Source organism: Lobosporangium transversale, assembly GCF_002105155.1.
Source record: "Lobosporangium transversale strain NRRL 3116 chromosome Unknown BCR41scaffold_6, whole genome shotgun sequence".
NCBI lineage: Eukaryota > Fungi > Mortierellomycota > Mortierellomycetes > Mortierellales > Mortierellaceae > Lobosporangium > Lobosporangium transversale.
Genome location: NW_019028984.1, coordinates 641,986 through 656,212, shown reverse-complemented (window position 1 = coordinate 656,212; position 14,227 = coordinate 641,986). Strand labels below are relative to the sequence as shown.

Here is a 14,227-nt window from a genome sequence, read left to right as displayed (position 1 = left end):
GATCATAATGGAAGCCAAATCTCCTCCAGCGTGGCACAGACATGAAGAGACTTGGAAGTCAAGGACGCTCAGCCTTTCTTCTTTAAACCTTCTCTTTCCTTCGTTTATTGTACTCTGCAATCCGCTCATCCTGTTCCTTCTTTTTACTTTTTGTCAACGATCCATTTGGTTTGTGTTGCAGTTAGACACTGCTGGACAGACATCAGACATCCTGCTTTTACGGTTAACAGCTTTAAAAGGAAACAGAGTCATCACAAAATAACAATTCGCCATCCAACTCTGCACTGAAGAATAACAAAAAAAACAAACGTCTGCAAACACAACAGCCATGCAGCTTGCCATCGGAGTCCTCCTGGTGGTCCTGCTCACTGAGCTGATCAATTTTGTTGGGAAAACCCATGTCACTGCTATGGTAAGAAAGAAGCTCTTTATGATATATTATTTTTGATCCTTTAAAACTTATTGCATAAACCAACTCTACCCTTGGATCAGGGCATGATTGGAGTATGACATGACTATAGACTATTCATCCCCTGTACAACTTGTGTTTACTTTAATCCGAATCTTGCCGTATCCCTCTCTCACTAATGATTTTTTTTTTATTTTTATTTATTTTTATTTTTTTATCTGCTTCTAAATAGGCATATGATGTCTATCTAAAATTCATAAACAAGGACAAGGTTACTAAACAGCGTCAACTTAAGAAGGAAGTTCTTACTCTCAAAAATGACCTTTCTCGTACATCCTCTCAGGACGAATTCGCAAAATGGGCTAAACTACGTCGTAAAATGGACTCCAAGATTGCAGAACTGGAAAAACTCACCTCGGAGCTTCATCTCACCAAGGCTTCATTTGAGATCAAGTTCAAGAGTTTATTGTGGTTCATCACCAACGGGATTCAATTCATCATGGTCGCTTGGTATAGACGTGTTGCTGTCTTTTATGTACCTCCTGGTTGGTTTGGTCCTGCAGAGCGCTTTCTTGCTTTGCCTTTTGCAGAAACTGGAGCAGTCAGCATTGCTATCTGGTTCTATTTCTGTCGCAAGGTCATTATTTTATTCGTATCTCAGCTTGTAGAGTTCATCCCAGCCGCTAGAGCTTTGAAACCAGAACAATCTGCTGATGCATCTTCCAACAACCCATTTGCAGCATTCGCCAATATGGCAAGCATGGCCAGTGCAGCAGCAGCAGGCTCTGGAGGATCGCCTGGAGGCATGGGCGGAAACCCGTTTGCAGCGATGGCCAATGACTTTGGAGCTCCCGGTGGAATGGAGGGAGCACCAGGTATGGATGCTGCCAATATGTTTGGTCCTGGAAGTCCTTTTGCGGCCATGTTCGGGCAAACACTCCATCCAGACATGATGGCTGGTGTTGGCAATCGCAGCGGCAGTGGTGCATCCTCACCCTTGGCGACATCTAGATCGTCATCTGTACGTGGGACAGGAAATCTAGGTCGTGGAGAAGATAGAGGGAGGAGGAAAGCATAATAGAACAGAATGAAGTCAATTGCGAGATAAAGGTATTCGCGCTAGAAATTGCAACAAAAGCCAATGTAATAATAATTAAAAATGCATGCTATTACAAATATGTCATTATAATGTGGATCCTGCTGTTTCTGTTTAAACTACATGCTATCTATCACCCTTTTTTGAGCCATCGTCATTAAGCTGATTTGAGACAGCAGTGGTGGACTCGGCAGAAGCGTGGGGGTCAGCATACAGAACATCTCTTAGACTTGATCGATCTTTTTCACAAGTTGGTGTAAGGCAGCATTTGGTGTCGAAAAAAAAAAAAAAAAAAAAAAAAAAGAAAGATAACATCCCGGTAATTACAGAACTAAATTAGATGCTGTAATGATGAGCAGTGCAGAACCCGGGAGCTATACCGATGTAAGTGGCCTTTGTGAGTTAGATCACATTGGTTAACGTATTATGTCTCGCAGACAAGCCAACGACCAAGTTTTATCTATTTTTTATTTTTATTTACTGAATAATCGAATATTTGCATTGAAAATAAGAAAAGAAATGCGTAAACAAATGAATGAAAATCTACAAGAAGGTCCCCCTAGTTTAAGCACTGCTGGATCTTCTGACGCGACGCTGGCGGACACCTTCTCTCAGGTTGTCGAGCAAAACAACAGTGTTTTCCCAAGAAATACAGGCATCTGTGACAGATTGACCATAGACCAAGCCCTGTGGTCCTGCCGCAGGGATATCTTGACGGCCCTCCTTCAAATGAGACTCAATCATCACGCCCATAATCGCATCTCCAGAAGCATTCGAATTAGCCAACTGTTTTGACAGGTCCTCTGCGACAATCATTTGGCGTGCAAAGACCTTGGAGCTGTTTCCGTGGCTGCAATCGACCATGATACGGGCAGGAAGCTTGGCAGCAGTCAGCTTGTCAGCTACAGCTTTGACATCTGCCTCTTCGTAGTTAGGTCCCTTGGAACCTCCGCGCAAGATGACGTGGCAAGAGTCATTGCCCTCAGTTGAAACAATGGCTGAAAGACCCTGCTTCGTGACAGAGAGGAAGTGATGGCCTGATGAGGCCGACTTGATAGCATCAATGGCAACAGTGACACCGCCATCAGTGCCGTTCTTAAATCCAACTGGTACAGACAGTCCCGAGGCAAGCTCACGGTGAATCTGTGACTCGGTGGTGCGGGCACCGATGGCTCCCCAGGAAACAAGGTCTCCAACGTATTGAGGCGAGATTGTATCCAAGAACTCGCATCCCGCTGGAACGCCCATCTCGTTCTAAAATTACCAAGGTTGGTCGACATGTGTTTTTGCACAATGTATAATGGTTAGTTTTCGTATTAATACTTGTTTGCTTTTTTTTTTTTTTTTTTTTTCTCTTTCAAGTCTTATAAATGGCTGTTCAAAGTATCAGTAGGTCAAAGTAAATCTCTCCCAGTCCCACACAACACTTTTATACTTTCTCTGTGACTCAAGTTCTTGTACGACAATCCTGCCTCTTTTCCATTTTTGAGCACCTTTTAATGGGGTACTCATATGCAGTCGAATAATATATTAATTATGCATGCTGACACCTTTTCTGGAGGAAGCCATCGTTGTTCTTGCTCTTGTTCTTGTTGTTGTTGTTGTGGAATGAGAAATTGAAAGATATCCTTGAGTTTTTATGCTGATGATTCATTTTTTAAGAATTAAGGTTCTGCCTTATAGTTTTTTGTTGTCCTGATAAGATTGATGATTGCCTTGTCTCCTTTCTTTTACTTTTTGTTTTTGTTTTTGTTTTTCTTTTTTTGACTGTCATTCCTGATTAGGTTTATATAAGAGCAAGAGACTACACAGAGCTCGGTGGTTGATTCCGAAGTGCCGAAGTTGTGTGTCGTTACACTTGGAGCCAAAGATAAAGAAACACCTATCTACACTGACACAACCATGACCTTCTTACACCTTTCCCTGTTCCGCCACTTATGGATCTCAATATTCTTCAGTGAATCATGTGAAGATTAAAATAACTTACCAAATCCAACAACAGAGAGCGGGCAACGCGCAAGCCCTTGTTGATCTGGAATGAGTTATTGAGCTGAGGATCATTGATCAGACCTTTCCAGCCGACAGTTGTTCTAGGCTTCTCAAAGTACACTCTCATGATGATGGCGAGATCCTCGGCAGCTTCGGCAGCGTAAGCCTTGAGCTTTTGAGCTGAGAGACAAAAAAAAGAAGTAAAAAAAAAAAAAAAAAAGATTGGATTATGAAACTGTTTAATGATAGCAAGTCGTCAAAAAAAAAAAAAAAAAAAAAAAAAAAAGTCTGTAATAAGTTACCATATTCAATAGCAGCCTTGGTATCATGGATAGAGCATGGTCCCACAATAACGAGCAAACGATCATCTCTGCCTTTGATGATCTCCTCTGCAGCCTGACGACCGAGAATGATTGTCTGAGCAGCAGCGAGCGAAAGAGGAAGATCTTCCATTAGGATCTGTGGGGGGATCAATGGCTTGATCCCTTTAATGCGTTTGTCGTCAAGTTCATTGAGGGCTGTTGCCGCAATGCGGGAGATAGGAGAAGATGAACCTACGCTAATGTTAGCTATGGCATAAAAAAAAAAAAAATCTCCCCTTGGATCGACATGATGGAGAAAGATATAACTCACCATGTTGGAAGCCGATCTTTGTTTGTTGCTGTTCACTGAACATGATGATATCTGTATATGACAATGATAAGGTGTACAAGAGGGGCAAAGACCTTAGGAGAGGAGAGAGGAGAGAGAAGAGAAAGAAGGAAGAAAGAAGCTCATTGGATTGAGATAAACCGTTAAAATATGAATCACAGCAATGCGCTTTCATGGTGCAATTGGCTGCTGTTGTGACTTTTATCCCTATCCGTAACTCGTTTACTGGACTCTTGCACGTGTCACAAAAAACTTTCCTCCAAAATAGGAGTAACATTTCCACTCACATACTCCGAAAAGGTTGCCCGCACCTCTAGTAGAAAAGTTGCTCAATATTCCTTTAAAACGATTGAAACCTCTAGGAAGGATATAAAGTATATATTTATGCCACATGTGTCTTGAGGCTTTTTGCTAATCCATATCAAAACCGTAGTATCATTAGTTTAAATAGAATACAAACGCGCCTTGACATCGATTTAAAGTATTGATCATGACACAAGGCCAGTTTGTTTCTTTCAGAGAAAATGGGCCGCCGTGCTGGACCCATGTAAATCGGAGCAGACAAATATGTTCTCTAAAAAGGGTTATTTCCTATGGATGGCCCTTATGGTGAGTCGACTGTATAAATCATATTGTCCATGATCCTAGGGACTGCAAATGCCAGGTTCTTTACTCCGTCAGCAGAGTAGGCAAAGCGAATTAACCTACGAACACGCTAAACTGATAACGCGTAGTTGCGTTGAGTGTATTATCGCATTCAATCTCTTTATTCAGGTTCTAATCATGTTTTCATTATCCAGATATAGTCTCCTTACGACTCTGACAATTCGCCATTATTTTATTTTATTTTTTTATTTTATTTTTGCTTTTTGTTTTTCATCCCATTTAGACACCACGGTTGTCGAACGGCTTTCGGTACTCAATTCTTTCGACTTTGACCTCGCCATCGATTAATTGATATACATACAAGACTACCACAGACCCTTGCAAATCCATCAGAACAAATGAAGGTGTCACATCCCTACAGAGTGTTTGTTTTCATCAAGTAAAAAATAAACGCAGTATTCAGTCAGTTGATACGAACTATGTATTGACATAAAAATGAACGATTGTCATGCTGTCATTTGAACATTGAGGCTTTAGACACGTTACTCAATTTGGGGATGATATGCACCAGTAGCCGATCCTGGGTTGACAAAGAATTTGCCTTCATGCTCAAATGCCTCAAACTTATGGGTATGTCCTGTTAAGAGGATGTCGACGTCCATCTGACGCGCCGTAATATTGAGCGCCTCTGTATCGCCCCAAGGGATGATCTGATGTCCATGCAAAACTCCAATGCGAATAGGACCATGCGTAATGATTTTTGACAACGGCCAGGATGGGTTCTAGTAAACAGAAAAAAAAAAGGTCATCAAAACCGTTTTGCCTTATAATTAGGTAATGCAAAGGACAAGCGTGCACAGTGCATTTGTATATTTTATCAAGTGTGTTTTTTTTTTTTTTTTTTTTTTTTTTCTTTACTTGGTCATAGTCTCCCCTGACGACTTGAATATCTCCTGCAACTGACCGGAGGTAGTCAAAAGTTTCTTTGTCACACACATTTCCTGTTGAAATGATTTGTTGAATCTTTCCTGGAACCTAAATTACAATTGTCGTGAATGGAAGGGGTTGTGAATCCAGGACATGAATACGAATTCGTCCATGGCTGTTAGCAAAAAAAAAAAAGGAAAGGTCTTGTTGTTGACGCGCCTCTTCGCAATTAGGTTGGATATCACAAATGTCTTATTCTTTTTTTTTTTTTTTTTTTTTTTTTCCCTTACAAGCAGCTTTCTGAACTTGGCAGGCAGGTCATGCGCTCTATGGGGGATATGAAGATCGCCTATTACTAGAACCAGCTGTTGTTTGTGAAAGATACAAGAGCGCTTCTTTGTTAGGCATGGTTTCTCGCTCCTGTCCTTTTTCCTCTTCTCAGGTACATGTACTCCTGTCTATTTCTTTCCCTGTTAAATATGGATTGCATTACCATGATGAGAGGTGATGTTGTAAAGGAAGTCTAAGCGGTATTCGTTGGTTGGTAAATGGCAAGTGGTCCACAAATGTGTTCTTGTTATTACAGAAGCAAGGGAGGTGAGAACAGCTGGCACAAGTCGACCACGTTGACAGTAGTGTTCATTCTCTATTGCGGCTTGGGCTTTCGCCTGTGGGTCGAAAAATTTTATTTCCTGGAGAATTTCTCTCCAATAGACAATAAAGGATTAAGGTCTTTATTTCCATACAAAATACTGTAGTTAGTGACAAAAGCTTTTCATTGCAAGAGCACATCCATCTAAAGGGAACTCGGTGATTTTATCTCTGCTTCATAAGTCTCTTCATGATATACAAAAAGCGTCTATACCGAACCATCAGTATTTATCAAGTCGTGAAGATAAGCTACGAACTCGTTGCTCTATATTTCATTTCTATTACATGTTCTACCACCAACCATGGTGTAATGAAAGAAGTATTCAGTGCTCTAGTATGTGCTCTATACTGGTATAAGCGATGAAAGGATGGAGAATATGCAAGCAAGTTCCGCCGCGCGCATGAAGGACTGCGAACACCTGGGTGTTCTGAAAAACAGCGATGGCGAGTTTGATGAAGGATGGCAAGACAAAAATCCTGATGGATAGTTCCTTAAGCTCATGGATAATCACATTGAAAAAACAGCGTTCAAGTTGATGAGACTGCATTCGCAGACAAAAGGGTTCCTAGCGGCGCCTCTTTAATAATGGTTGCTGTTGCTGTTGCTGTTGCTGTTGCTGTTGCTGCAGCCGCTTCTGATACTGCTGTTGGTGTTGATAGCGCTGTTGAGGCTGTTGGTGTTCTTGCTGAAGGTGCTGCTGTTGCTGTTGTAGACGCTGTTGCTGCTGCTGCTTAGTTGGTGTAATAGTGGTAGGAATAAGCAACCTCCTCGCTGCCTTAGTTAGCTTGAGTGCCTCAGTATCGCTCAACCTCCCAGCCCCCGACCGTTCATCAACCTGGGTCTTTACAGTCAGGGCAAACCTTAGGCACATCTCAAAACACTCCAACAATTTTTTGGCATCCCCAGCTTCGGTGACAACCTTGAAAGACCCTAGGCAGTATGCCCTGTACACACCTTCATAATCCATGGCAATGAGCTCTGTAGTGTCTCTGAATGTCCGTGAGCCAAATACTGTCAGTCTAGGGCTGACTTTGTCCTTGTTCCTTGTCATCTCCAAGACAGTGTAGTTAAACAGATCACGGAGCATCCGTTTCAGCTTCAGTTTATCTCCTTGTTCCTTAGATGTGTTAGCCCGATGTAGTTGACTGCTCTCCGACAAGAAAATTTGGTGGCCAGCCACTTCGGAAACTCCATCCGCAAACTTTCCTCTCCCAGTGCCAGTCGACTCATTGCCCTTGCGAAACGCGACAGCAGGAACATACACCTCCCCCCATGCATATGGGATACCATACACACTTAGGGCGCCTCGGAGTAGCTCGACCACATAGTCTCTGAAGTATTGCCGTTCATTAATACTTGCACTAATAGCTCCTCTATCGGCGAATGCGGCCCGGAATGGGTGGAATGCTGTAAATATGTACCTATTCAACGCAGGTACTGGGCTTGGGACTTTCATTAAGTCATCGACGCGGTCCGAAATCCCTTCCCACGAATTATCACCTCCAAATACGTGATGGAGCAATTCTAATTGCTCTACTGGAAGACATGGCATAGTAGGGAGAGAGTCTAATGCCAAGCCAAATGCTTCGTCATCCATCAAGTCCTGAAGCTCACTGTCGTAACAAAAGTCGGCCACGTTATCTTGACAAAGAGTAATATCAGGTAAGAGGGCCAGTACAGCTTCCCTAGCATCATCGAAACTCATCAACATGTCGACACCTTCGGTCGTCCAGGTTGATGCCATCCCAATCATTCTCCAAAATTCAGAACCTTCAAACTTGACATCGGCCATGACATGAGGAACTTGAGGTGGTGGAGTGTATTTCCGATTGACTTTATCCTCTTCGACTTCACGAACTGGTGACGTTCTTTGTGCCACGTCATCTTCCGATAGGAGAGATGAAGTCTCCCCAGTTGTGTTTCCTAGATACCCTGCTTTAATGGTAGAATACTGAATACTATCGACCTCCTGCGAATTCCTTTTTTCTCTACGCTCTCGCGAAAGCAATATTAACTCTTGTTCAGAATCCGCCAATTTCTCAGAAGCATTCTCAAGAGAAATTATCTCGCTTTCAGAAATCACTCGATCTCGGTAGTAGTCATCCAAATGCTTAATACACATAGCCGAAGCAAGATTAGCGGCCTTTTTAACGTGTTCAAAGGGACTACATCGGAGATCTCGAATCCAACGATCCCACTCTTGCAGTAACTTAGTAGAGTCCTGACGCCTCAATGCCCGAAATCCTATATAGCCTTCTGGGGTAAATTTCAGGCGTCCTTGTTGGCTAAGAAAGTAACCTGCGCCAACTCTTGCTTGGTTAAAGCCGTTTCTCCAATCTCCAACGTCGATGCCTCCCTTGACCATCGTGTACGAAAGACCCTAATGCTTGGAAAATCAGTAAATTAGACGAGTCTTTAAATTGCATAATTAAAATAATATAAGTTATGATATTGTTTTTTCTTAAAAAAGTAGACAGCTTGGATACAGTCACTCTTCCGTAAAACAAGGATGTCCTTATCTTTGCCTGTCGCGACTGTCAGACACTCTATCCAAGAAAGCGAATGCCTGAACAGGATCATTGATGGACATATAGATGGCACCATAAGGAGCGGGCTATATGTCGGGCAATGATCGCGAAGCTAACCCATCCCTCCACGACACTGAAATCAATCCGCTGATCAAAGAAACGGTAGAACACCGACTTTGAATGCGAAAGCCAGAGGGGCAGAGAGGGTAGACATAACAAGAACTGAGAAAGTCTGAATGCAGTATGTGACCAACAGCATCTTGCGTCTGGGTGCACATAGTCCATTTTGCCAGTCGCGACCACCAACCCAAAATGTCAAGTAGCCATGTAGATTGGTGGGATCATTGATGGACATATAGATGGCACCATAAGGTGCGGGCTACATGTCGGGCAATAACCGCGAAACTAACCCGTTCCTTTACGACATTGAAATCAATCCGTTACTCAGGGAAATGGCAGTACGCCCTACCACTAAATAACGAAAGCCAATGGGCAAGGAGAGCAGGCAAAAAGGATGCATAGTTTCAACATCAATGTAATAATATTACCTTCGAAGTGGATATTATTGATTCTGATGATGGTCGCAAAAATAAATTGTGAAAAAGAAAAGGAAAAAAAAAAAAAAATAGAAAATGAAAAGTATAAAGCGACGATTATACTGATGTCTGATGTTATAGATTCGAACTACAAAGAGAGGATGTAATGCAGCTTATGACTAAATCAGGGTGATTGAGAAGGACGCGTGTTGCTTAGGTCACGTTTTTCGTATCTGCGCGATATTTTGATTTCTACCGCCCATACAGCACAAACCTATTGCACAAACAGCGCGAACCTGAAAAAAAAATAACAGGCTTGATCTTTTTGTCCTTTTTGTCCTTGATGTAAAAAAAAAAAAAAATATCCACCACCATCTGCATGCATAACAGGCTTCTTCTCTTTTCCCCCTGCCATTTTCATTTCAATTCTCAGGGAAAAGACACCACGACAGATTAGATCTTGCCTCGAAAAGCAGTCGCGTACTTTAATTGTGTCTCTGCATTCTCTTCTTTACAATATCGTTCATAGTCAGACTTCTATATCTCTATATCTTAAAGATCTTAAAGACCAATAAGCATCCCCTGCGACAACAAGCAACACTGGTGCTAAGACTGCACTAGATTCTTCTCTTGCCACTGTTTGAGTTTAGTGAAAGAGGCCTTGCCCTGAATTAACAATACTGAAGCCCATATTTCCTGGATGCTTCGACTTATTGGATGCTATTTGCAAGGACAGGAATTTAAGATAAAGAAATTGATTAAACTGGAGATAAAACGATTACGAAATGAGCAAGACAAAGACAAAGGCCAAGGTATACTGAGGGAAAGTGACATATTTAAAAAAAAAAATAGATGAAGAATTAAGCGTGTTACGATTACGAGTAATCAGAAAAATAGTAGCAGCCAAAGGAAGATGCCCTTATATCACCACAATGACTTGGGTCTACGTCTGAGCATTAAGATATGGCGAGTTTCATTGACGGGGTATAATAAAGCGACTTGAACTTAATGTTGCTAATCACTTTATTATTTTAACAAAATACTTTTTATTTTCATTGTAAGTCTAACTTTCTCAGTGACTAAACATGATGTTGCGTACATTTTGATCGCTGAGGTTGGTCCTAAGCGATGAGAGGACTAGCCCAGCCTTACTGAACAAATGCTCAGACTCAGTTGATGTGGATCGGATATACAGGTACGAACGCGCGAGATTGGCATGAGCCCCAAATGTGATGTTATCTTCGATGCCCTCTCATACAAAGTTTTGTCTGTCAAACCAAGTCGCATCTCCTAGCTTTCTAGCTCCGTGGATAGCCTCTAGAATTTTGGAAGAGCTATAGACCAGTGAACATGGCCCACGGTTCCAAGTAGCCCTGAAATAAGACTGCACCGGATATCTTCCTCGGATCCCTTGTATTAAGTTAACTCAGCACTTGGAGTTCCGCATATGGTAAAAGGTATTAGGGAGTGTTTTGAGTAAGCTTTATTTAGAGTTCATGGAACGCGTCTCCGCTCCAGACGATCAAGTATAGATATCATAGACTTGTAATGTAGAAAACCTTGAGCCCATCCTAGTCCTTAAACTCGCTGCTATCCTTGTTCCTCAATTACTTACTTTTCTTACAATCATCTTGTCAGTCCCTGACACCCGAGTCAATTAAATTGAAGGTCACTCTGTTGACGGCAAGAGCCTTAAAAGTAATTTCTCGAGAGGCCGTTGTTCATACAAAAGTGGCTTCTTCATAGTCCCAAGAACAAATCCCTCCCTAGCCACTTCAATATTCCCCCATGCTGTAGTGGGCTCCGCATCATCATCTTGATCTTGTGAATTCTTGACTGCGTTGGTAGAGGCGAAATTCTTGCACAGCTTCATACATAGCGGGGTGAGATGGTTTTTCGTGGTCTGCCACTTCCTTCACTACCGTGCAGAAATACCCCCATGTTTCCTTCCAGCAACTTTCCGTTTCCATTTCTTAGGATTCATCTATGTAGACATAGATCATACTTGGTATAAAAAAGGACCCGTCTTCATTTACATCATCATGATGTATTGTGCTTTGTATCTCAGTCCTCTACTGGAATAGCAATCTTTTTCAATCAAGTCAATAAGACGTTTTTGCAAGTGCCGCTTTGGGGTCGTAAACTCTTATTCACTAACTTGCCACAATCCAGATCAGTACCAGGTATTCCTACCTTTTGCATTATCGACAGCCCAGAGTCTGCTATGCATACTACTGATGAGCTTACGGTAGAAGCTCACTGGGATTTTGTACCACTCAACCAAGATACGCTGGATACTTCGCAAGCCACCCCTCCAATTCTAACCACATGTGTTCCACGGGGTTGAGGTCGGGCGACTGCGTAGGCTTGACCGGAAGTGTGGCCTCCTCCGTAGTCAGATGTACCTGTTGGATATTTCACAATATGCAATATTATAATGGCCTAGCTAGAAAAAACTAGGCATCAAAATTCAAAATTAATACGCTAAAAAGATTCGCGGTAGAAATTAGTGGCAATAACGCACCATACACAATGACGCGATATATCTTTGATATGAGGCTTTAGAACGAACCCATGTCATCCTATAGAGAGATACGTAGCTACCTGGTACACGTCCCTCTACCAGAAAATGAATAAATACCTCATGAATGTGGTGTGTGGAGCCACATCTTATTCTCACTTACTTTTTCTATTGCTCACGATCTATCTACAAAATATTTTTCAGCAGACTTGAATACACCTCGTTTAATGTAAACCTTCAGATACTCCATGATCTTCATAGGCACATTCTGTGGTCGACCGCGCTTACTGACAGGCATATCCCCCTTATTGCTTTTATAGACTGTTGCTGTTGTTTGTAAAAGCTTAGAGACAAAGATAATTTTATTATAATTATTAAAACAAACCTTTTAATAGGTTAACACTATATATTGACACATTAAGCAATTTGAGCAATTTTGTCTCTTCTTTTCACAACAAAAACAATCATACGAAATGAGAGTTTTTTTTTTTTTTTTTTTTTTTTTTTTTTTTTTTCGAGGGAATATCCGAGTCCTTTCCGGTTCTGCATAGCCTTACTTATTGCTCTTCGGGCTCCTTTGTTGTTTTGAACCCGGACCCCCCGCTTTCTCTTTCGGACGCTCCTTACTCATGAGATCGGGGCCTTACGCCGACCGAAGCCGTAGAGGATTTGACTGATGTGGATGATACCACTGTTGATATTAAAGTTGTCGATGTTGTATCGTGAGAAGACTCTATATGAACAACAGTCATACCCTTTCGGTCTGGTTTTGCGGGTTGCCATTTTGTTTCCATTTTGAGAGCGTTGTACGACGGAGAGGACAATAAGGTGAAAGTGCTTCCAGTCGCCGGATCACGCAGAAATGTTCTGCGCATCCTGTTTGGATTGCCGCTGTTATACCTGAATGATCGCGTCCACGAAGAGGACGACGACCAATCATTGGCTCTATTAGTATTTTGGTATCTCCTATTATAGTTGAATGATCGCATCCATGACGAGGACGACGACCAATCAATGGCTCTATCAACATCTGCCACCTGTCCTTGTGTCTTTTCGTTTCGTTGTTTCTTTGACACTTGCGTGTCATGCTCAGTGGAATCGTCTGTGGGTGCTTTGCGTTTAATAATGGGATGCATTTTCTTCTTGAATGAGGAGTTGGGAAATCAGTTGTTCGGAAAAGGAAAAAGTGTAGTATACTTAGCTGATTGGGAAGGCAATAGTGAACTATGCAGTAGATTTGAAAAGCGTTCAGTTGGTTGGAGAAGAAGAAGAAGAAAAAAAAAAAAAGAAAAAGAAAAAGAAAAGAAAAAAAGTAGAGAAAAGGAAAAAAACAAGCCTTAAATAGGCCGATTTTGTCACGTCAAATCAAAAGCCACACGCGACGCGTCTATATTACACGCGAATGAGTCGCGATTAGCAGTCATTTACATGGGTTTTTACTAAGGATCCTTTTTATTGGACGAAGATCCCTAGTTCATAATAAAGACATCTTTCTTTCATTCTCGCAACTTATTATGATCCTGGCATATTTCAACAATGGTGCTAAAGGAAGACGATTATATCTTCGAGTAGGCCTTGCCCCTCGAGTCTCTGACTCAGTCTGTTGACGTGTCGCTGGCCTGGTGGTGCCTTTACAAGCGGAAGTATTGTTACAGATGTTTGAAGACATATTGATATTTTTATTCATAAAAAAGAGGTCAACCGGTGCAGTTTGGGTGTATGGGCAAAGTTTGGCAATAGTTATGGTTCAGGAATGAGGAATGAAGGAGCGAGAATTATTTCAAAATTGATGACACTCCCCATTGACATCCTCACCCAATCCACATTCATCATGCATGGCATGACCATCAGCCAATCGCTGATCATCAATTTGCCGGTGTCATTAAGCGATACTACCCTTACAACCTTGAACTGGGTTTTAATTTATCTATGGCACCTATATACTAAGAGTCATGAGCCATTGCTACTATTGGTTCCCTATCGGCTCCAATATGGCGCATACCTACAAGAAGCTCTTCAAACTGAAGTAATCTGTCCCTGAGTATCAACTATGGTCATTCATTAATTTAACTCTATTTCCCCATTTGGATTTCTAACCCATATTTGGAAATAGAGAGGCATGTGCAACGTTATGAATTAAGGAAAAATGCAATCCCCGTCAGAATAAAATTTTGACCCCCGGTTGAGAATTCCCAAAAACCCCCGTCAGAATTCCGTTACACCCCCCGTAAAGATTCTCAAAATATAAATCTTTACCCCCCCGTCAACCATCTTAATTGTGAGAATCCTTACCCCCCGTCACCATTTTGAGG

General features: G+C 41.8%; 4 protein-coding genes across 4 annotated transcripts; 1 reads left to right on the top strand and 3 right to left on the bottom strand.

The window, feature by feature from the left end:
• The first annotated feature begins 69 nt into the window (after positions 1–69).
• BCR41DRAFT_419700 (CHD5-like protein-domain-containing protein) lies at positions 70–1,577 on the top strand. Its single transcript, XM_022029799.1, has 2 exons — positions 70–412; positions 642–1,577. The coding sequence occupies exons 1-2, from the start codon at positions 329–331 to the stop codon at positions 1,485–1,487; spliced, it is 930 nt and encodes a 309-aa protein (XP_021884488.1). The 5' UTR covers positions 70–328; the 3' UTR covers positions 1,488–1,577.
• Positions 1,578–2,003: 426 nt separating this feature from the next.
• BCR41DRAFT_384302 (3-deoxy-7-phosphoheptulonate synthase) lies at positions 2,004–4,273 on the bottom strand. Its single transcript, XM_022027549.1, has 4 exons — positions 4,128–4,273; positions 3,797–4,048; positions 3,493–3,674; positions 2,004–2,759 (listed from the first exon to the last, which is right to left on the bottom strand). The coding sequence occupies exons 1-4, from the start codon at positions 4,168–4,170 to the stop codon at positions 2,070–2,072; spliced, it is 1,167 nt and encodes a 388-aa protein (XP_021884487.1). The 5' UTR covers positions 4,171–4,273; the 3' UTR covers positions 2,004–2,069.
• Positions 4,274–4,897: 624 nt separating this feature from the next.
• BCR41DRAFT_347820 (Metallo-dependent phosphatase-like protein) lies at positions 4,898–6,286 on the bottom strand. The gene is made up of 5 exons (XM_022023169.1): positions 6,172–6,286; positions 5,969–6,043; positions 5,670–5,786; positions 5,298–5,533; positions 4,898–5,166 (listed from the first exon to the last, which is right to left on the bottom strand). Exons 1-5 carry the CDS (start codon positions 6,172–6,174, stop codon positions 5,031–5,033), a joined length of 567 nt encoding a protein of 188 aa, XP_021884486.1. The 5' UTR covers positions 6,175–6,286; the 3' UTR covers positions 4,898–5,030.
• A 508-nt stretch (positions 6,287–6,794) lies between these two features.
• Positions 6,795–8,800, bottom strand: BCR41DRAFT_204573 (hypothetical protein). Its single transcript, XM_022019914.1, has one exon. It carries the CDS (start codon positions 8,693–8,695, stop codon positions 6,896–6,898), a length of 1,800 nt encoding a protein of 599 aa, XP_021884485.1. The 5' UTR covers positions 8,696–8,800; the 3' UTR covers positions 6,795–6,895.
• Positions 8,801–14,227: the final 5,427 nt, after the last annotated feature.